General features: G+C 39.6%; 1 protein-coding gene across 1 annotated transcript in view; it reads right to left on the reverse strand.

The window, feature by feature from the left end:
- Window positions 1-24,612, reverse strand: part of LOC134086902 (NACHT, LRR and PYD domains-containing protein 12-like) — a 103,761-nt gene that overhangs the window by 72,974 nt on the left and 6,175 nt on the right. The window contains exons 2-6 of the mRNA XM_062540096.1: window positions 9,590-9,674; window positions 9,332-9,466; window positions 8,573-8,686; window positions 5,224-5,337; window positions 4,323-4,436 (exon numbers count right to left, since the gene is read on the reverse strand). Coding sequence (XP_062396080.1) covers window positions 4,323-4,436; window positions 5,224-5,337; window positions 8,573-8,686; window positions 9,332-9,465 — 476 coding nt within the window. The 5' untranslated portion in view covers window position 9,466; window positions 9,590-9,674. The remainder of the gene's footprint in view (window positions 1-4,322; window positions 4,437-5,223; window positions 5,338-8,572; window positions 8,687-9,331; window positions 9,467-9,589; window positions 9,675-24,612) is intronic.

Genomic DNA, 24,612 nt, shown 5'->3' on the forward strand with positions numbered 1-24,612 from the left:
TTACTGTGCCGAGTCGAAGTGCTCCCAAGTGTTATTCCGCCACACAACATAGTTCTCCCTCTTACCCGCTTAGAAATGTACCACGTTTAATTTTGTCTCACCATACTTGGTCATGTGACTACACTTGTTACTGTATTTTAATAGGGAAAACATGGAGATGTTTGGTCGTTTCTAACTTCATCTCTGTTTGGATCTTAATGAATGAACAGCGCTAGCTAAGTGATATCAAAGTAGCGCCAGAGCCAGTGAGTGCACGCATTGAAACGTGAGAGGTATGTATCAACTCGTCTTAGTTAAGGGAATAACGTAGTTTGATATGAAAAACGGTGAAGTGTTCCTTAAACAATGTTGACTGTGCAGCGCTGTAGCTACCTGCTGCGTTAGCTGCAGCGGTGACCTTGAGGAACAGAGATGTACTGTACTGTATGTGAAAACGGATTTCTCCTTTAAGTTCAGGCATGTGTGTGCAGGGCGGTGTTTGAAGCTTAAATTAGGCAACTGCAAGGTGATAGCCTATAGTAGCCGCATCTGCTTGAAGAGTTGTAAAATGTTATCAATCAGAGTGTTGTGTTAGCCAATGTTTCATCATGTAGGATAGGCCTGTTGACTTCAGCTGAAGTTGGATTTGCAGTGTTGTGTTAATGGTTGTGTAATTAGGCTAGTTAGCTCTCTATGACCTGGAAAGAAACCTTTTTTAAACGTGTCTGATGTGGTAGACTGATTTAAACTCAGCTGATTTTAACTAGCAGATATCACTATGAAACTACCCCAGTTGATTACTTACATCAACATAAGAAAAAAATGTATAAAGGTACAAGTTTTTTGTAATTTAATGTTAAAATATGCAAATTAGGCATTATCTCATTAAATATGCGCTAATTAGCATATATTTTAAAATACATAATCTGAGTTTTGGATAAAGCCAGGTTCAAAATTGTTTTTTCATTGTGTTAATATATTAGATGGGAGAACAATTACAGAGGGATTTATGGATATCTACTTCTGTTGTCTTGTAAATCAGCATATAGTGTCAATAGCCTTGAAAAATCGGTTTTTGCCATGTTTTTAAGCATAAAATGTCATATATATCAGGTTAGGAATTATATTTCAACAAACCCCTCTGTAAAAGTCTTGTAAATATAGTTTGGCATAAGACTGGAAAGTTTGACGCATGTAAGTGCTTCAGAAGTGGAGATTATGTTCTCAGAGTGGGAGAAGAAACTCGTTTTGAGAAAACAGCCTTGAAACACAGCCAATGGGATACGTTCTAAGCCTAGACTCGCCTTTGAACTTTCGCGATTGGTTGCTAATACAAAGGAAATGTCCATATTTGGATTGCATAGCGTCATTCAGGAGAAAAAGGGCTTTTGAACAGTGTCACACACCCCCAGAGACATCAGTGCATTTATTCTGGTTCTGTCGTTGGTCTGAGAGATTCTGGACAGACCTGTCAACCCTGCTTTGCACCCATTTAAAATGGAATTTAGATTTTTCTTTTAAGCATGTCTTGTTTGGCTTCCATGACTTCAGTAATGAAGAAAGAAATGTGTTTTACATTGCAAATCTAATATTTCTTCTGGCAAAGTACTTTATTCACAAATGTAAATTTTCCAATAGCAAGCTTCTCCTCTCTGTGTTTATAAATGACATAAAAGTGTACATTAACACACTTCAATCCTTAACCAGCCCCAAGGCCATTAAGACAACTCTCCTCCTGGGCTCTTTTCATATTTGTGATTAAAACTTTTCCTGTTTTCTTTTTTTTTTATTTCTCCCTTTTTTCTTTGATATATGTGTATGTGTTTTGTCTTTACTAAGGGTGTCACGATCTCGATTTTAAATCGAAATCGATCGAAATTACATCTCAATCTCGAACTTCGAACTGAAAGTAGAATCGACGATGCAGCCACACCCCCAACGTGACGTCCAGCATGTATGCCCAAAACGCAAAACCACACACGTGCAGCATCAACACTCCTCTAATTTTAGGCCGCAGCCAGTTAAAAAATGCACATCAACCTCTTGTTACTCTGAAATCACGAGTGTGGAAGCATTTTTGCGTTCATTCACGTCAGTTAGCCTAACACCAATTTAGCCTTCTCAACTTAAAAAAACGATTTAGTTAGCCTACAGTTCAAAATGACTTTAAGGCTTATAATGCACATTGATAAGTACTTATTCCATTAACACTAACCTTGGGTCTCTTCAGAGTGTCTTCAGAGTGTGCACAAACATTCAAAGTATCATTCTGTGTTGCTTCATTTCACTATGTTCACATGTCTATGTTTGACGTTCTTTTTACATTGCATGTGAATGCAATGTACTGTTATCCCTATTCTTCTTAATATAGTTATTATTCTTCCTCCGACCAAAATCCACGTTTTATAACGCTAAAACCACTTAACCGTTTGACGTCATTCAAACACTCCTACAAAGGTCTTGTAATGGAGATTTGTCCAATGTATTTTTCACATTTGTGAACTTTATACTTGTAGAGATATTTACTATAAAATATTTTACAATTCCCATAGAGTTAACGTTGAGACCCTTTGGCGGCAAAGATTAATTGTTACGTCAGTGCTCAGCTGTCAGTAATCAAGGATCTTTGATCCAAATGCCACCGCTGCGCCAGGCTGTAACAGCTATGAAAACATACCATGCCCCTGCTGTAAACCAGGACGTTATCGTCTTGTCAGCTACTCCTTACTTGATTTGTAGTAACCGGTTTGCTCTCGGTAACGTTATCAACAGCTAACCTAACGTCAACGTAAACACTGTATTTAGCTAACGACAAGCAATTTACTAGCAAGTTACAAGCAACTGTTGCACCATTTAGGTTCAAGCCTTCTTATCACAGTCGTTTCTAGTAGCCTACCTACAAACTGCATTGCTATCGCTATCATTTTCACGTTTGTTTGTTTGTTAGCAAGCTAGCAGCTAGTCGTTTCAGCTATAGGGACTTGCCAGCCAGGCAATCATTTAAAGCTTTCGGCATCATTCACAAATTAAACACCTTTGTTAACAGCTTATTGTAGGCTACATTCCTATTAGGACAATCACACACCTGGAAACACTTTGAAGAACATACTAGCCCATCATGTAATATGTGTAGCCTACATAAAATATCCTACTGTAAGCTAACGTTGCATTTGTATATCCTACCTGTTGCTGCATCATCGTTGATTGATTGGCGTTGTTTGAGATTGTATTCCGTATTCCAATGGTGTCTAAATCTATAGCCTATGCCTACTTTTAACCTGCATTAGTGTATGAAGGCTATGTAAGCTATCCTACCAGTCGTCACTGTAGGCTACTAAAGTGTCAGCTCTTGCAACTTCATTTCAGTCTTTTAAATTCTAATAAATGAAGAGTTATTTTCCAAAATAGCCTATCCACAATTTTGATGCATTTTCATAAAACACTTTTTAAATGTGACTTTCCAAGTAATTTAGTGGAATTGTAATTGGGTTATTGTTATTTATCTATTCTTCTGTGTAGCCTAGTTGTCTTTTTAACTATAGGCCTAATACAATGTTTTACACAGTCAGCAACCTTTTTGCATTTACATGCAATGGTAATTCCTTCCATGGAATTACATTTTCTAGTTTTTGTTTACAACCTCACGGATGGAACGGTTTCAAAAAAAAAATTGCTTTCAAAATAAAAGCCCCCTGAAACAGAATAGGAAGAGGGCAAAAAATAAAAATGAATATAATAATAATAATAATGACACAAGGAATGCATTAATAAAAAAAGATCGAAAATCGAATCGAATCGTGGCTTTAAAATCGAAAATGAAATCGAATCGAGGATTTGGAGAATCGTGACACCCCTAGTCTTTACTTGATTTTGACTAATGAATTATTGAATGTAACTGTACCTCCTGGCTAATAGTGTACAAATTGTTATATGAATATGAGGGTTTTGTTTGTACTCTGATAATATCAATAAAAGATATAAAAAAAAAAAAAAAAAAAAAAAAAACGGTGTCACACACGATATGATTTGGTTCACGGTCGCAGTAGTACATGACACTTTAGAATGAGAACTTTTGGTAAAATTAGGAGAAATATATAGGCGCGAGTAGACAAAATGTCATGAAATAAACACCTAAATGTGCAAATTGGACTTTATTGTTGTAGTAGGGTGGTAGAATACATGCTAAGGTAGCAAACTAGCACAAAATATTGAAATTGACCGGAGGTCACAAAAACGATGTTTTCACCTGCCGTGTCTCGCCTTAATACATGTAAATGTAAAAAAATAAACACACACACACACACACACACAACCACACGTAAGCATAATATGTGATATCTCACTTTGGATCAGAAAGTGGTGGTCCTCTGCTGAGATTGGGAGGTCCTTCCTTAGACCAGTCACTCTTCATGGACACACAGCTGGGCACTGGAGACACTGGTCTGTGGGTCTGTGGACTGGTTACATAGAGAGACAATTAATAGCCTAGGCTACTTGGTGCTTTTACGATATTTTACGAAGACCTCTTTAAGAAATTAAGACCATAAAGATTGAAATTTAAGACCTACACGACACATTACCACAAAAGTATTAAAATCAAAGAAATTCTGAAAAAATCATCGAAAAGTAATTCAAGGATAATGAAGGTAAATGAAGCATTCATTTAATTTGCAGATAAAGAAATCAAACTTAACCTTCCACACTCAAAATCTACAACCCAACTGCTTTTGACATTGCTCACTTGTAGTATACAGTAGGCTACTCAAGGAGAAACATCTGTGTCACATGCCAAATGCTCTAAACCTTTATTAAGCCCAAAATGAGAATAGGTCAATACAAACTTGCCTTCAAAAAGAATAGATTACACCAACAAAGACAAAAATGAGACTGGTATTGGAACTGGGTGTGAAAGTGTGTTTTGACTTGACATGCATCTCTCTGCACCTGTGTGTGTGTGTGTGTGTGTGTGTGTGTGTGTGTGTGTGTGTGTGTGTGTGTGTGTGTGTTTGTGTGAGAATGTGTGCGGGTGAGTATATGTATGAGCGTTGTCAGGGACGCCGTTAGGCTTACAGTTTAGGGGGTTAGTTATATTATGTAGTTATGTATACCGTGGTAATAATTACATTGTAATGATATGCGACCATTATCATGTCCATTATTCTCTGTTGTGCACACAGTCACACACACACACACACACACACACTTATCCACTCTCACACGTAAGCATAATATGTGATATCTCACTTTGGATCAGACAGTGGTGGTCCTCTGCTGAGATTGGGAGGTCCTTCCTTAGACCAGTCACTCTTCATGGACACACAGCTGGGCACTGGAGACACTGGTCTGTGGGTCTGTGTTCTGGTTACAAAAAGAGACAAATAATAGATTTAACCAACACATTTCTATGCCCGTTAAAGTGTAAGTCCGGTGAAAATTGAAAAAAAGCGTTTTTCTGAATGAACATACATCAACTAAGCCACGGAAGAAGTATTTTTCGTTGATAACGCAGTACAGAGATGGCACGGGCAAGAGCTACAGCCCAAAATAGCAAACAGTGGGTTAGCATAGGGCTTGCAGCCACACGCTTTCAAATTCAAGTGCGAGATCTCGCGTGACATTTCTGTGCTTCAGATAGGGTTGCTGTCTCGAACTGATTGTAAGTGTATACAAACTATTCCAAAGTTTACAGACTGATTGGTGCTTCGTTTTATGTGTAGACAAGGTTTGGCGCTGTTTTGAGCAATGTTAGTGGTTTAAAAATGCTAGTTTGAAAGCGTGTGGCTGCAAGCCCTATGCTAACCCACTGTTTGCTATTTTGGGCTGTAGCTCTTGCCCGTGCTAGCTCTGTACTGCGTGATCAACGAAAAATACTTCTTCCATGGCTTAGGCTAGTTGATGTATTTTCATTCAGAAAAACACATTTTTTTAAATTTTCGCCGGACTTACACTTTAACCTCCTGAGACCCTGGATGTAAATTTGAATGCATTTTTCATTTCACTCAATTATTTTGGCTTAGTAGGGCTTCATAAACATACAAAAAAAATTTCACCTCTGTACATCAAGTAGTTTTTGAGAAAAACGATGTCCTCGAATGCACACAGAGAGCCAATGTAAAACACATGCATGACCAACTCTGCTGGCTGACAGTTGAGGCGAGGTTGAAAGCATCACTTCTTTCTTTTATAAAGAACATTAATACACTAAACAAACCAGACTGTTTGTTTAGACAGCTCACACTCAGTTCCAATGTTCACACATACCCCACTAGACATGCTACTAGTGGTAACTACACAATCCCACTAATCAAAACAACACTGAAACAGCGCACAGTGCTATGTAGAGCTATGGTTGAATGGAACTACCTTCCAGATCAGATATCAAAAATCCAGAGCAAAGTCAGTTTCAAAAAACAAGTAAAGCAGCACCTTATGATTGATTGCACTAAATCCTAGTATGTAGCCTACAGTACTACTGATTTTTTATTAACTCACATGTACTTTTTCCTTTTTGTCACTTCATCTCTTGTTGTGGTTTGTCTGTGTTGTGTGTTGGTGGCTTAGTTAGTCATTATTCTTCTGTTTTTCTTTTATGTGTTTTTTTAATATATATATATGTTGTCTTGTTGATTTCTTGTTTGTTATAGTGTGTGGACCCCAGGAAAAGTGTTTTCTTTTCCTGTTTTTATATCTGTTGTGTTGTATGTTGATTTCTTAATTGTATGTTGATTTCTTGTCTATTATATGTTGTGTGTGGACCCCAGGAAGAGTAGCTGGTGCTTTTGCATCATCTAATGGGGATCCAAATAAAATCAAATCAAATCGTATGAGGCCATTGGGTCTCTATTACCATAAAATACAATGAGATTGCCAATCCAGAAAGAATGTGAATATTCATGTGTGTACTCCAAGTGCCTAAGATTCAACTATTAAGAAAACAGTTTGTTTTTATTGAACAGAAATATCCTGTTATTAATTTGGTTAAGTTTAGTGTTTATTTGTAAATGTTAGTTGTACATATGGGTCACACCCATGTGGAGAGAAGTCTATCCACAATCAATTGAAGCGAAACAGTTCTGCTCTATTTGTTTCTTATTTGTTTATTTATTTATTTTATTAATTCCTTCAATGGATTTATTTATTCAGGCTACTCTATTGTGTCTATGTCCACACTTTGACTTCCATTATTGCTTTAGTGTAGTTTGATATGGCCAATTAACGACAATTTTCAATGTAATATGTAGCCTAAAAATGAAATTATGCGTACATTTCAGTCCCGATGTCCTCGTATGAGGACATGAAAGTTAAACACGTCCTGGTCTGTTTGTAATGATCGAAATGGGGGAAACTTGATGCCATATCATACTACAACTGTTCACAAACATATACAAAAAAAAAAATTGTCATAACGTTCACTGGCACGTTACCATGACGATAGTTCTCACGCGTATGCCGGTAAAGCGTGAAGGTGGATTTCGACGCCATATTGCTTTTTCCCAAAACATTGTATTGTTTGTCTGATAACACTAGAGGGTAAAATGAAGTGTCCACATATAAGGACAACAGGTTTTTATTCAGAAAAAGTAAGCACAAGGTAAAGCAGAGCCTAAATGTAATGTCCTCATATGAGGACGCAGGGTCTCAGGAGGTTTGGACACACCAACTTATTCATGTCTTTTTTCTATACTTTGATTATATTTTACAGGGTAGAACAATAGAGAAAGGTATGTCGCACACATACCACATATGAAATGATGTAGTAAGTAAAAACGTGTAAATATACAGGGTTCTTGTAGCTTTCAGTGGGCCAAATATAAGACTGTAAAGATTGCAATTTAAGACCTACACGACACATTACCACAAAAAAGCAATTCTAAAAAAAAAACATTGAAAAGTAATTGAAAAAGCATTCATTTCATTTACAAATAAAAAAAATCACACTAATAACCTTCCACACTCAAGATCTACTGTACAACCCAACTGCTTTTGACATTGCTCACTTGTAGGAGAAACATCTGTGTCACATGCCAAATGCCCTAAAACTTTATTAAGCCCAAAATGAAAATAGGTCAATACAAACTTGCCTTCAAAAAGAAAATGTCATCAAGGAAGTCAAAAATGAGACTAGTGTTGAAACTGAGTGTGAAAGTGAGTTTTAGCTGGCCATGCGTCTCTCTGTATGTGTGTGTGTGTGTGTGTGTGAGAGAATGTGTGCGTGTGTGTGTGTGTGTATGTGTGTGTGTGTGTGTGTGTGTGTGAGAGAATGTGTGCGGGTGTGTGTGTGTGTGTGTGTGTGTGTGTGTGTGTGTGTGTGTGTGTGTGTGTGTGAGAGAATGTGTGCGTGTGTGTGTGTGTGTGTGTGTGTGTGTGTGTGTGTGTGTGTGTGTGTGAATGTGTGTTTGCGTGAGAATGTGTGTGGGTGAGTATGTGTATGAGCGTTGTCAGGGACGCCGTTAGGGGGGCTTGGTTATATTATACTGTATAGTTGTCCCTTATTCTCTGTTGTACACACACACACACACACACACACACACACACACACACTTCTCCACTCTCACACGTAAGCATAACGTAAGCATAATATGTGATATCTCACTTTGGATCAGAGAGTGGTGGTCCTCTGCTGAGATTGGGAGGTCCTTCCTTAGACCAGTCACTCCTCATGGACACACAGCTGGGCACTGGAGACACTGGTCTGTGGGTCTGTGGACTGGTTACAAAAAAAGACAAATAATAGATTTAAGCAACAAATTTCTATGACCGTTAATAAGGTTGGTATCTCTATACTGTATATGTTGTATTTGTTCTTCTCTCTGAAACACAAACACATACGTGTGGACAGTTAAAACAGAGTTGGGATTGTTTAGTGACATTTCTGATCCCACCCCATCTCTCCCATCTCTCTCTCTCTCTAGTGACTTCACTGTCCTTTCATAATAAAGGCAAAAAGCTCCAAAGATATACTAAAAAAGGTTGCCATACCTTTTATGTAAATCCCCTTTCTCTCTATGAGATGCGTACACACACACACAAACACACACACATACATACACACATACACACACACACACGTCATTTTAAATAAATGTATCTGCTGAATGAATGCATGCAAATGTAATAAATAAACATATTCGGACATGTTCAGAAACACACAGACACTGATAGATAAAATGCCATCACATGAGCCTAACTGGACCAATTGTCTTTGTGATAAACACTGACAGATTTGCATTAGTTTTACCATTATACTAAGAAATCAGCTTTTGTACCTACATTCAAGAGCTGTGTGTGTGTGTGTGTGTGTGTGTGTGTGTGTGTGTGTGTGTGTGTGTGTGTGTGTGTGTGTTAAACTCACCCTGCACTGCATAGCTCTTGTCCTTTACTGACCCCCTGAAGGCCATGAGTAATGGACCCCTCATTCTTCATGGACTTTGCTCTGCCTGTCTGATTTCCACTGACAGCACTCTCACCATCTTCAGGGTAATCCATCCTAATCAATCAATCAATCAATCAATCAATCAATCAGTAAAAACAGTAAATGAAGGTAAAGAGAAAGAGAGAAATAAAGAGCGACAGCATAAAAACATTTCTAGATTCCTCATGAAGTACTTACTTTTAGCACCTGTGTAGACCAATCAGATCTGTGGGTCCATTTCTGCTCCACCAATAACAGATGTCTTGACAGAAGTAGGGACACACTGGAGTGAGAAGTACGCAGAAGTGCAGAAGAAAATGAACACCTTACTAAAACATCCCACCTCCACCACATCCATCACTACCACCTCCATCACCACCACCTCCATCACTACCACCTCCACCTCCATCACTACCACCTCCACCACTACCACCTCCATCACTACCACCTCCACCTCCATCACTACCACCTCCACTATAGGATCTACACGATAGTCTGTGTCATGGTTAATAACGTACCATTATTTACCATTAGTCTCTGTGATGGGTGATGAATTAGACTATTAGCAATCTCTATATGATGCTATAACATATGAAATGATGGTGTAAAATTATTGTATAGTTCCAAGTTACATGTTTTTCTGTTACCACTACAACTAACTAAACAAATAACCTGTTTAATAATTACCAATACCAACTAATTAACTAGAAAAGCACTCCGCGAGCGCAGACCTCATAAAATATAACCGCCTCCTGGATCCAGATCGTGATACGGATCACTCCTAAAATGTAATCATCCTTTAATCGTCCTAAACCTTCCTCAGATCATTTCAGACCTTCCCTCAAAATGTCATAGAAATCCATCGATAACTTTTTGAATTGTCTTGCGAACAAACACACAAACAAACGGACAGACAGACAAACAAACAAACCCTGATGAAAACATAAGGCGTGTTTCCACTATCGGAACTATCGGGCCGTTTTTCAGGGACTTCGCCGTGTGTGCGTGTCTCCACTGACCGGGAAGTTCCGACAGGGCCGTCTTCAGGGTCATTTACAGGAACTAAAGGAGTACCTGATGGAGGGTAGGTACTAAAAAAGGCCCGGTAGAGTCGCTGGGCGGTACTAGTGGCTACCTCGCGCAGATTGGTTGTCGCAGTGACATCAGCAGATCACGACAAACAACCTCGAAATTTGAAGTGATGAGCTGCTAGAGGATTTTTTCACAACATGAGAAGCAGAAGACGATCTACTTGACTCTACTCGTCAAAATAACTCTTCTAGTCCGTCCAGTCTCCTAGTCAAAACAGAGCTTTTCGCTGTTGTCGTTGCTTGTGTGATGCCAATAAAACTCACTTTCCAACACGTAACACTTTTACACTTTGCCTGTAAACTGAGCTAGCTAGCACAGTACATATAAAGTTAATGGCTAAGGTTTGCTAGCTAGGAAGCTATATATAAGGACTGTGGCTAAACGTGTATGTTGCTACAAACTAACCCCATTGCTTGTGTGTGATACCAATAAGACACACTTTCGGACACAATAAACCATTTAATTTAGCCTGTTAACCGACCTGGCAAGCTAACTTTTGCACTGTAGCCTAATGAGTGATGTTCGCTAGCTAGCTAGCTAGCGGTTTCGTACACGCAACCTAAGCCTACAAGCTGGCTTTACATATTTTTGTAATAACAGAGAGCGATGTAAACCGCGTGGTAATTACCTTTATGTTGGGATAACTTGTGTTGTGCTCCTACTCACACAAGAGCTGGCAGTAAGTGTGATTGTCTACTAACTAACCAACTAGCTAACAGGCTAATAAACAAACCATGCTAGGCGAGTAACGTCGTGGAAGGGTGTCACGTCACTTGTAGTTGCAGTCCATTTATGAAATGAAACGTGCAATTACGTTTTTTTTAAATTAAGGCGAAATAGGGTCTGATATTTTCACAGTTGGTAGATTATTACAGTATGAAGACTGAAAAATATTTTTGGTGGATAAGATCGCTGGTATAGCTGCGTAGTATTTATTTGAAAAGTTGGTCTATGGACTTAACATTGGAGCTGCTCTTCCATACACTTATGATGTGGGTACTTGCGTTTCTTTACGAATCTGCAGTCTTAGTTGGTATAGAAATTACTTAAGTGACAGCTATATCGAACCGAGTAAACGGACGTGATTTGATGACGGTTTCGCGAGGTACATACAGGGCCATCACTGTAATGGAGACACAATGTCTGAGAGGACCAGGCCAGTCGCGGCCCGGTCAAAAGTACCTTCCCCCAAAAAAGTCCCAGAGCCAGGGTAAAGGAAACACGCCTATAGAGAGCCGAAGTCCCGCCCCTTCCGATTGCCTCCATGGGACCTATCTTTGGATTTTTTTTCAATGGCAGTCAATGGAGAAATATAAATTATTTTCTGGTCCCGATTGTCTTGTGCCTTGAATTACCCATATGATGTTTGTCAATTTTAATGACAAATTTTCATGTAAAGACATTTGAAAAGTATATCGTAACTAGTGAATTACAACATTGTGAAAGATCGTGTTTCCAACGACTACAAACACATCAGTCGCGTTAGTGACGTTAGACCAATTCACAGCCACGGGCGCCAGCAACAGGTCTTATTTGAGCTTCCCCCTTGCCGATGAAAATATCATGAGTCAGAGGATTAAACACATCAGATAAGTTGTATTTCATTAATAGACTGTACAAACACTACTGTTAAGTGACTTAGCTGGCAGCAAGATGTAACCGTTAACTAGCATAATAGCTAGCTAACTAGCCAGCCTCTCGTTTGTTGGTGGCTCAGTTGGTGGCTCAGTTGGTGACGTGCATCGTTTGAGACGAGAAATGTAGTCCACTGAACGGATTCGCACAAAACTTAGATAACTTTTAAAGTCTAATGAAAAACAGAACTTTATTAATGTGAAAAATTATCTTTTAAATTCCCACACATCATATGTGAAATGCACGGTCCAACTCGAACGGGATCAAAAAATAATTGTTATCTCTCCATTGACTCCCATGCATAAAAAATCGTAAAATAGGTCCCATAGACCGGAAGTAGAAGGGCGTGACTTCGGCTCTCTATAAGCTCCTGGGCGGAGGTAATAACAAAAAACTAGAAATGCAATTCCAAGGAATTACCAGTGCATGAAAATGCAAAAAAATGTAGATATGGCTACTAAGGTGTAGCTAGGGTAAACATGGTGGTTGCATAGTTTAAAGAGAGTTGATAGTGTTAAGGTAGACATTTTAAAGCTTAAACATTCCTGTTCTAACTTAACTAATAATTTCTAACAGGTATTCTAAAATGTTAACTATGCTAACAATGCTAACCAGGTTGATAAGTTAACTTAGCTGATGATTTCTAGCAGTAATGCTAAAAAATGCTAACTATGCTAACATTGCTAACTATGTTAACTATGCTAACCACGTTGATTAGCTAACTTAACTAATCATTTTAGCAGTTGTGCTAAAAATGCTAACTATGTTAACAATGCTAACTATGCTAACAATGCTAACCAGGTTGATGAGCTAACTTAGCTAATCATTTTTAGCAGTTATGCTAAAAATGCTAACTATGTTAACAATGCTAACTGTGCTAACCATGCTAACAATGCTAACTTGCTAGTGAGGACTTTTATTTTGAAACAGTAGTTGCTAGGGTATCCATGGTGCCCACTATCAAGAATAAAGAAGTTACTGAAGTATAATCATGTTGGTTGCTATGGAAACTGTCAAAAACGCTTAATTTTAATGGTTGCTATGTTGGTTGCTAGGTACATGGAGGATTCATTTAGTTGACTGGAGGCATAGTTGATGATAAATGACAGTTGGAATGGTTGAACAGTTAAATAGTTGAGTAGTTTCAGTGGTTAAATGATTTAATAGTGTATTATTGCAGTGAGGACTTTTATTTTGAAACAGTTGTGGACAGAGGAAACAGTTAACAGGATATGTAGTCTTCACAGAGAGATTGTATGCTTAAAGCCTGAGAGAGAGAGGGCTGCTGCAGGTGGGGCTGGCCACCTGGCATAAGATTCTAATTGCTCAACGACCCGATTGTGATGTCATAGAGGCCAATGTTAAGTCTATGGGGAAATTTTTAATAGTTTTTAATTTATAGTTCAAAAAGTATAAAAGTTACAAAGTTGAAAAGTCATAGCAACCCGATCCATTAGAATACCTACGTTACAAAGTTTGAATGAAGTTTCTAAGTTAAACGGTTGAAGAGAAATTGCGGTTAGAAAAAGCTGTCAGCGGAATAATAATAAAGAAAATAACTAGAAATGCAATTCCAAGGAATTACCAGTGCATGAAAATGCAAAAAAAGATAGATAATGTAGATATGGTTACTAAGGTGTAGCTAGGGTAAACATGGTGGTTGCATCGTTTACAGAGAGTTGATAGTGTGAAGGTAGACAGTTTAAAGCTGAAACATTCCAGTTCTAACTTAACTAATGATTTCTATTCATGTTAAAATGTTGATTAGCTAACTTAGCTAATGATTTCTAGCAGTTGTGCTAAAAATGCTAATTATGTTAGCAATGCTAACTTTACTAACAATGCTAACCAGGTTGATTAGCTAACTTAACCGATGATTTCTAGCAGTAATGCTAAAAATGCTAACTATGCTAACAATGCTAGATTTGCTAACAATGCTAACCAGGTTGATTAGCTAACTTAGTTGATGATTTTTTGCAGTTATGCTAAAAATGCTAGCTATGCTAACAAAGCTAACCATGCTAACTAGATAACTTGCTAGTGAGGACTTTTATTTTGAAACATTTGTTGCTAGGGTATCCATGGTGGCCACTATCAGGAAACAAGAAGTTACTGCAGTATAATCATGTTGGTTGCTATGGAAACGGTCATAAACGCTTAATTTTAATGGTTGCTATGTTGGTTGCTAGGTACATGGAGGTTTCATGTAGTTGACTGGAGGCATAGTTGATGATAACTGACAGTTGGAATGGTTGAACAGTTAAATAGTTGAGTAGTTTCAATGGTCAAATGATTTAATAGTGTATTATTGCAGTGAGGACTTTTATTTTGAAACAGTTGTGGACAGAGGAAACAGTTAACAGGATCTGTAGTCTTAATGAGATTGTATGCTTAAAGCCTGAGACAGAAGGTGCCTCTCATATAGCGTTTATGCGTCCTCTCTCGCTCCTCACTGATCTACATAAAAAATGATGGAGCGGCAACAATGGGATAGTCTAGCCCTTCTTCTATCTTTCTTTATGTAGATCATTGAGGATCGAGGAGCGAGGGAGGACATATAAACGCTGCTTGAGAGGGACCCATAGTAAATACTTTAAAAGTTGTATGTAGATAGTCTAATTAATGTTGATAGACAGAATGTTTAAAGGATGTTGATAGGCAGATTGTTTAATAGATATTGATTGACAGTTTAATGGTGGATGAGTGAATGGTCTGAAGAAGATGAATGGATAGAAGGTTGGATGGAATGTGCCTTATATTCTTGTTAAGAGAGACACTGATACAGCTCTCTAGCTGAGAGTAGTTGACACAGGTGTAATCAATTTAACTGGCTAGTCTTAAGAGAGCCAGAGTGTACTCTTAAAGCCTGAGACAGAGTAAATAATTAAAAAGTTGAAAGTAGATAGTCTAATTAGTGTTGATAGACAGAGAGTTTAATGGATGTTGATAGACAGATTGTTTAATAGATGTTGATAGACAGTTTAATGGGTGGATGAGTGAAGAAGGTCTGAAGAAGATGAATGGATAGAATGTTGGATGGAATGTGCCTTATATTCTTGTAGAATGGAGAGACACAGCTCTCTACTGAGAGTAGTGGATACAGATACAGGTGTAATCAATTTAACTGGCTAGTCTTAAGAGAGCCAGCCTGAGACAGAGTAGATTGTTTAAAAGTTGAATGTAGAACGTCTAATTGATGTTGATAGGCAGACTGTTTAGAATGGGTGGATGAGTGAATGGTTTGAAGAAGATGAATGGATATAAAGTTGGATGGAATTAGGAGGACTTATTTTGATACTGTTGTGCACAGAGGATACAGGGGAACAGAATATGTAGTCTTCAGAGAGATTGCCTGAGAGAAACTGACAGTTGGTGCCCAGGTGGCTGACCAGCTGGAGTAAGATTCTAATTGCTGCCGTGATGTCATAATGAGCAATGTTAAGTCTATGGGGGAAATTGTAATAGTTTTTAACTAATAGTTTAAAAAGTATAAAAGTTACAAAGTTGAAAAGTCATAGCACACATGTCCTAAGTAAGACCTACGTAACGTAGTTTGAATGAAGTTTCTACGTTAAACGGTTCTAGCTGATTTGCGTGCGTTAGAAGAATAACTAGAAATGCAATTCCAAGGAATTACCAGTGCATGAAAATGCAAAAATAGATAGATAATGTAGATATGGTTACTAAGGTGTAGCTAGGGTAAACATGGTGGTTGCATAGTTTACAGAGAGTTGATAGTGTGAAGGTAGACAGTTTAAAGGTGAAACATTCCAGCTCTAACTTAACTGATGATTTCTATCCATGTTAAAATGTTGATTAGCTAACTTAGGTAATGATTTCTAGCAGTTACGTTAAAAATGCTAATTATGCTAGCAATGCTAACTTTACTAACAATGCTAACCAGGTTGATTAGCTAACTTAACCGATGATTTCTAGCAGTAATGCTAAAAATGCTAACTATGCTAACAATGCTAAATTTGCTAATAATGCTAACCAGGTTGATTAGCTAACTTAGTTGATGCTTTTTTGCAGTTATGCTAAAAATGCTAACTATGCTAACAATGCTAACCATGCTAACTAGCTAACTTGCTAGTGAGGACTTTTATTTTGAAACATTTGTTGCTAGGGTATCCATGGTGGCCACTATCAATAAACAAGAAGTTACTGCAGTATAATCATGTTGGTTGCTATGGAAACGGTCATAAACACTTAATTTTAATGGTTGCTATGTTGGTTGCTAGGTACATGGAGGTTTCATGTAGTTGACTGGAGGCATAGTGGATGATAACTGACAGTTGGAATGGTTGAACAGTTCAATAGTTGAGTAGTTTCAATGGTTAAATGATTTAATAGTGTATTATTGCAGTGAGGACTTTTATTTTGAAACATTTGTTGCTAGGGTATCCATGGTGGCCACTATCAATAAACAAGAAGTTACTGCAGTATAATCATGTTGGTTGCTATGGAAACGGTCATAAACACTTAATTTTAATGGTTGCTATGTTGGTTGCTAGGTACATGGAGGTTTCATGTAGTTGACTGGAGGCATAGTGGATGATAACTGACAGTTGGAATGGTTGAACAGTTCAATAGTTGAGTAGTTTCAATGGTTAAATGATTTAATAGTGTATTATTGCAGTGAGGACTTTTATTTTGAAACAGTTGTGGACAGAGGAAACAGTTAACAGGATATGTAGTCTTCTGAGAGACTGTATGCTTAAAGCCAGAGAAACTGACAGTTGGTGCCCAGGTGGCCGGCCACCTGGCGTAAGATTCTAATTGCTGCCGTGATGTCATAATGAGCAATGTTAAGTCTATGGGGGAAATTGTAATAGTTTTTAACTAATAGTTTAAAAAGTACAAAAGTTACAAAGTTGAAAAATACAAAGCACACATGGCATAAGCAAGACCTACGCAACAACGTTTGAATGAAGTTTCTACGTTAAACGGTTCAAGCTGAATTGCGTGCGTTAGAAGAAGAACTAGAAATGCAATTCCAAGGAATTACCAGTGCATGAAAATGCAAAAATAGATAGATAATGTAGATATGGTTACTAAGGTGTAGCTAGGGTAAACATGGTGGTTGCATAGTTTACAGAGAGTTGATAGTGTGAAGGTAGACAGTTTAAAGATGAAACATTCCAGTTCTAACTTAACTAATGATTTCTATTCATGTTAAAATGTTGATTAGCTAACTTAGCTAATGATTTCTAGCAGTTACGCTAAAAATGCTTATTATGCTAGCAATGCTAACTTTACTAACAATGCTAACCAGGTTGATTAGCTAACTTAACCGATAATTTCTAGCAGTAATGCTAAAAATGCTAACTATGCTAAATTTGCTAAGAATGCTAACCAGGTTGATTAGCTAACTTAGTTGATGATTTTTTGCAGTTATGCTAAAAATGCTAACTATGCTAACAATGCTAACTATGCTAACCATGCTAACTAGCTAACTTGCTAGTGAGGACTTTTATTTTGAAACATTTGTTGCTAGGGTATCCATGGTGGCCACTATCAGGAAACAAGAAGTTACTGCAGTATAATCATGTTGGTTGCTATGGAAATGGTCATAAACACTTAATTTTAATGGTTGCTATGTTGGTTGCTAGGTACATGGAGGTTTCGTGTAGTTGACTGGAGGCATAGTGGATGATAACTGACAGTTGGAATGGTTGAACAGTTCAATAGTTGAGTAGTTTCAGTGGTTAAATGATTTAATATTGTATTATTGCAGTGAGGACCTTTATTTTGAAACAGTTGTGGACAGAGGAAGTAGTGAAACAGGATCTGTAGTCTTAATGAGATTGTATGCTTAAAGCCTGAGACAGAAGGTGCCTCTCATATAGCGTTTACGCGTCCTCTCTCGCTCCTCACTGATCTACATAAAGAATGATGGAGCGGCAACAATGGGATAGTCTAGCCCTTCTTTTATCTTTCTTTATGTAGATCATTGAGGATCGAGGAGCGAGGGAGGACATAGGCCTATAAACGCTGCTTGAGAGGGACCCACAGTAAATACTTTAAAAGTTGTATGTAGATAGTCTAATTAATGTTGATAGACAGAATGTTTAATGGATGTTGATAGGCAGATTGTTTAATACATATTGATTGACAGTTTAATGGGTGGATGAGTGAATGGTCTGAAGAAGATGAATGGATAGAAGGTTGGATGGAATGTGCCTTATATTCTTGTTAAGAGAGACACTGATACAACTCTCTGAGAGTAGTTGATACAGGTGTAATCAATTTAATTGGCTAGTCTGAGACAGAGTAAATAATTTAAAAGTTGAATGTAGATAGTCTAATTAATGTTGATAGACAGAGAGTTTAATGGATGTTGATAGACAGATTGTTTAATAGATGTTGATAGACAGTTTAATGGGTGGATGAGTGAATGGTCTGAAGAAGATGAATGGATAGAATGTTGGATGGAATGTGCCTTATATTCTTGTAGAATGGAGAGACACAGCTCTCTACTGAGAGTAGTGGATACAGATACAGGTGTAATCAATTTAACTGGCTAGTCTTAAGAGAGCCAGCCTGAGACAGAGTAGATTGTTTAAATGTTGAATGTAGAGCGTCTTATTGATGTTGATAGGCAGACTGTTTAGAATGGGTGGATGAGTGAATGGTTTGAAGAAGATGAATGGATATAAAGTTGGATGGAATTAGGAGAACTTATTTTGATACTGTTGTGCGCAGCAGATACAGGGGAACAGAATATGTAGTCTTCAGAGAGATTGTAGCCTATGGTTAAAGCCAGAGAAACTGACAGTTGGTGCCCAGGTGGCCGGCCACCTGGCCTAAGATTCTAATTGCTGCCATGATGTCACAATGAGCAATGTTAAGTCTATGGGGAAATAGCTCAATGTTAAATCTATGTTGAAATCGTTTTTTAATTCATAGTTTAAAAAGTATAAAAGTTACAAAGTTGAAAAATACAAAGCAGACATGGCATGAGCAAGACCTACGCAACAACGTTTGAATGAAGTTTCTACGTTAAACGGTTAAAGCTGAATTGGCTGCGTTAGAAGAAGAAGTTTAATAAGAAGACTTGGAATAACAGTACAGTGCATTTTCATGCACTGTAATAATAAGAAGAAGCCTAGGAAGAACAGTACAGTGCATTTTCATGCACTGTAATAAGAAGACTAGGAAGAACAGTACAGTGCATTTTCATGCACTGTAATAAACTAAACTTCAGGGGGAGCTGTAGAGCAAGCAGCAGAATCCACATCACATCTGGGTCCAAGTGCCCATAGAGACCCATGTCTGAGTCTGGCTTGATGTCATATACTCATTATTTCAACTTTCGTCCTAAAATTCATATTTAGCTTGCAGGAACTACAATCAAATCTTAGTTTTTTCATCGACAATCAAGTGAAAGAGACTGATCTAGCCGTATTGCTCCATAGACCCCCGGACTTAAAAAAGTTCCTTGTAGTCGCTACCTAGGTTTGTACACGGATCACGTCACGTTTATTTAGGAACTGGACAGGAAATTAAATTGATCTAATTTTAAACACAATTTAGTGATTCTAACTCCCATAATTAGTTAAGTAGAACGTTGGACCTGTCCATTTCAGATTGAGTTTCTCACCAGCTGAACCGCAGCCGACGCAAGCGACCCGAAACTCAAACGTATTCAAGTAGGCCTAAGGACTAAAGACCCTTAGACAACATACAGTACGTCTTTTCTCTAATAGCTTACCACTTTTTTAATTGTACACCAAAGCAAAGTATTGAGTTATGTCAGGAAAAAATAGGCTAATGTGAAAGTAGATAGCAGTGGCCTGTACAGCGCGTTATTGCGCAAACCTAGACGCGTGGGAATTCTCGTATCCGACTGACTGAACTCTCTAAATCAATTTCAGTCTTCAATTCACAAGATCATTTCCCACCTCACACCTAGCAACCAACCTTAAATATAATTTATTATGCTTACTTACCTTCATAAAACCTATAGAAACCGTCTAACACGCAATCTGTTCTTGTTTTTCAGTCGGTCAGATACTTTCGTTTTCACCTCTTCCGGGTTTATCAAATTACCTCCCCCCTTCCCCGTGCGTGCGCGTGCCAGTCTACTTCGGTATAGATTAGTTATATATCTGTTATGAATTTACTGTTGACTCTATCTATTTCTTTGTTTATGTATTGATTAGCCTAAATTGCTGTAGGTTATTTAGGGTTTTTTTTTTATTTTATTTTAAGAGTCCGAGTTTTGAAGGACTGGACTCAATTTGGACCCTGTGGCACTGTGTTATACTATTTAAGTCAATAAAACTGGCTGCTGACTAGAAGGGGCAACATGGGCTTATGAAACTGTGAGTGCATTTCTATTTTAACACAATTAAGATGTATGACAGCGTAATGTTTTCCATTATTGATCATTTTACATATAGCCATTTCTCTTCAGCATATCAATATGTTTTACCATACAGCCCTAATTTAGACCTGATATTCGCCATATTCGCTGTCCAAAGCAGTACATTGATACTTGGATCAGAGTCTGCTATTTTTTAGGCCTAGTATTCAAAGCCCATTGAACATAAATGGCACCGTTAGGGCAGGACACCTCAGAATCTCTGAAGCCTTGCAGAGTAACCTCAGCTACTCTGGGGTGCGTTTCTAGAAAAGTTAGCAACGGCGTTGTTAAACCACCGTGGTGCGACGCAACTTGCGATCAAACAACGACAGTGTTACACCTGTTTCCAGAAAGCATCGTAGCCTACTTGTGTCGCAATTCGCTACCTCCGGTGTTCGAACACCGTTGTTCCAACAACGTTGTTGAGGACGCAGCGGCACATTTCATTGGTGGAAAAAGTGTCAACGTATAATACCCCACCCACTAGAAATTCTCTGTCACTGGATGCCTCCCAGCTAGCAAAAATTGTGCGGGCCGAACGCGGCCCGATTAAAAACGAAAACACTCGGCCAATCCTCGGGCGTGAATCTAGGTCCGATTGCTCTCCGAGCGCTCGGTTGTAATGCGGCCCTATTGTGGAACCCCGATGTAAAGCCCCTAGGTCCGATTGCTCTCCTAGCGCTCGGCTGTAACGCGGCCCGATTAACACTCGGCCAATCCTCGGCATGAATCTAGGTCCGATTGCTCTCCGAGCGCTCGGTTGTAATGCGGCCCTATTGTGGAACCCCGATGTAAAGCCCCCGTCCAGTTCATTGCCTGGGTTTTATTGATTTCCATTCGTGTCAAGTCAATACTAGAATTGCTAAGCAGTTCTTTAAGATATAGGCCTAATCTGCATATAAATCATAGGCAGTTTTCAAGTTTAAAGCATTTTTATTGGACCATACATCACAGCATTCATGTAAAACCAACAAGGGTTTCAAATACTTTGAAACATTTAATTTTAGTCCACTGTGTCATGTACTGATGACGTCAGTGGCCGACGTGGTAATGCAGGTTCTGAACGGAGACGCCATGAAGTAAAGTTGAGTGAAACTTACCTCTCAGTGTGTGCGTGATTTAATTCGATTACTAATGCATAACATGCAGCTTTAAGTGTAACATTGGCGACGAGGATAACCAAGCTCGTTATTAGTTAAATCTGAAGTGAGTTTAGTTCGTCTACAATGATGGAGAACAACAATATTAGCGTGCCGAAGTTTGATTGCTACAAGGAGCCGGCTACGCTAGGTCCTCGCTGGACACGGTGGCTAACAGCATTTGAGCTATTCGCAGATGGCAAAGGACTGATTATGGCGGAAAATGTCAGCGACCACAATAAAATTAGGAGAAGAGCACTACTCTTGCATCACGCCGGGACGGATGTACAGGATATCTTTTCTACTCTCGAGGACACAGGAGGTTCGGGGGACTACGATAAGGCAGTGGATGCACTGAACAACTACTTTGTGCCTCAGGTGAATACAGCGTTCGCGCGCCAATCATTCTATCAAATATCACAGAACAATGGGGAAACGGTGCAGCAGTTTGTAACACGCTTGCGGCAGAAAGCCAAAGACTGTGCTTTTGGGGCTGATATGGCTAACCAGCTAAGGGATGCTGTACTGAGTAGATGCACGTCGGAATATGTGCGTAGAAAGCTGCTCGAGGAGGGCTCGACGTTGACTCTGGCAAGAGCGCTAGAGATCGCGGCACAGTGTGAACGAGTCGAAGAGCAGATGATGGCAATGCGTGTGAGTAGCCCAGACTCTAAAGCCATAGAGACTGTAAACCAGATATCCAAAGGGAAATGGGCCAAAAAGAGCCGAAAACGTGATGGGGAGGAAAAAGGGAAAGAGAAAGTGTGTTTTAGATGCGGGCACGGAGATCACTTTGCAAAAGATGAGAAATGTCCAGCACGTGGACAAACCTGCAGGAAGTGCAATGGGAAAGACCACTATGCTAAAATGTGCAAATCTAAAGCTAGCAAAGGGTCAGTGAAATATGTAGACTCAGGAAAGGAAGAAAAGCAAGATGATTTTGCATTTGTAGTACGGGACAATAGATGCACTGATAGATTAACATTTAATGTGGGGGGTGTAGACCTAGTAATGTTAATTGACTCAGGGGCTACAACCAACATAGTGGATGAAAATACATGGGAAGGGTTAAAGAAAGAAAAGATAAAGTGTAAGTCATACAAGTCAGATAAAAAACTATACACATACTCATCAAAGGAACCATTGCCAGTGAAGGGATTATTCACATGTGATGTGAAAATAGGGAAAAGAGAAGCCAAGGCAGAATTTACAGTAATAGCAGGTCAAGGAGTACCGCTACTAGGCAGGGAGACAGCTACAGAGCTAGGGGTGCTAAAGGTGGGTGTAGATGTAGCAGCAGTCACTGATGTGAAGGCAGAGGTGAGGGGAAAATACCCAAAACTATTCACTGGGGTGGGTAAACTCAACACCAAGCAACTCAGGCTGCACATCGATGACAACGTGGAGCCCATAGCACAACCACTGAGACGGATACCTTTCCACCTAAGAGAGGCGGTCGACAAGAAGATTGTGGAGCTGCTGAAAATGGACATTATCGAGAAGGTGGAGGGTCCCACACCGTGGGTAAACCCAGTCGTTGTAGTTCCAAAGGCAAAAGACACTGACATTCGGCTATGCCTAGACATGAGAATGGCAAACAGGGCTATCATTAGGGGAAGATATCCGATTCCGACAGTGGATGAGCTGTTGCATGACATGAATGGCTCAGTTGTGTTTAGTAAACTCGATCTAAAATGGGGCTACCACCAGATGGAGCTCACAGAACAGTCAAGAGCTATAACAACGTTCGCAGTGCACAGTGGAACGTACCGCTACAAGAGACTTATATTTGGGGTCTCATCTGCTAGCGAGCAGTACCAACATGAGGTGGCGACGGCTCTGGCTGGCATTGAAGGGGTAGCCAACATATCGGATGACATCATCGTTCACGCGCCCGACCGTGAGACGCACGATGGGCGACTGCACGCCGTGTTGGACAGACTGGTGAAATGCGGCTTAACCTTAAATGGTGAGAAGTGTCAGTTTGAGATGGACAAACTAGTGTTCATGGGCATATTACTGTCAGAGAAGGGAATAGGGCCCACAAGCGAGAGAGTGAGAGCACTGGTCGAGGCACGTGAGCCAGAGAATGCTTCAGAGGTCCGCAGTTTCCTGGGATTGGCTGGGTACAGTAGCAGATTCATACCCCAGTTCGCTGCTATCTCAGAACCGCTGCGGAGACTGACCAAGAAAGAGGTGCCATTTGTCTTTGGGCCAGAACAGAAAGTGGCCTTCGAGTCACTCAAGAAAAAGTTAGCTGAGGCGGGCACACTGGCATACTTTGACAAAGATGCCCCCACCAAAGTGATAGCTGATGCAGGGCCAGTGGGCATAGGCGCAGTTCTGATACAGGAACAGCAGGGAGCTATGGTGCCTATATGTTACGTGAGCCGGAGCCTGACAGACTGTGAAAGGAGATATTCGCAAACGGAGCGTGAGGCCCTGGCACTGGTTTGGGCATGCGAACGCCTACACCCATACATATATGGCAAGAGGTTCGACCTCGTAACAGATCATAAGGCCCTGGAGGTGATCTATAGCCCCAGATCAAAGCCATGCGCCCGGATTGAGCGTTGGGTGCTCCGCCTCCAACCTTATGACTTTCAGGTAATACACATAGCCGGAAAGTACAACATTGCTGATCCTCTGTCTCGTCTCCTGGGGGACACTGCTAGGAAGACGACACACAAACACGGAGCAGAGGAATACGTGCGATTCGTGGCGGTGCAGGCGACGCCCAGAGCACTGACTACGAGGGAGGTAGAGAGAGCCTCCGCAGAGGATGAAGAACTGTCTGAGGTGAGAAGAGCGATACAGTCGGGCCGATTTGAAAAGTGTTCAGCTTATGGCCATATCGCAAATGAACTGTGTACCATCGGGCAGTTAGTGTTGAGAGGGACACGGATTGTCCTACCCCATGCCCTACAGAACAGAGCTTTAGCCTTAGCTCATGAAGGACATTTAGGCATTGTAGGGACAAAACAACA

Source organism: Sardina pilchardus, chromosome 1 (genome assembly GCF_963854185.1).
Source record: "Sardina pilchardus chromosome 1, fSarPil1.1, whole genome shotgun sequence".
Classification (NCBI taxonomy): domain Eukaryota; kingdom Metazoa; phylum Chordata; class Actinopteri; order Clupeiformes; family Clupeidae; genus Sardina; species Sardina pilchardus.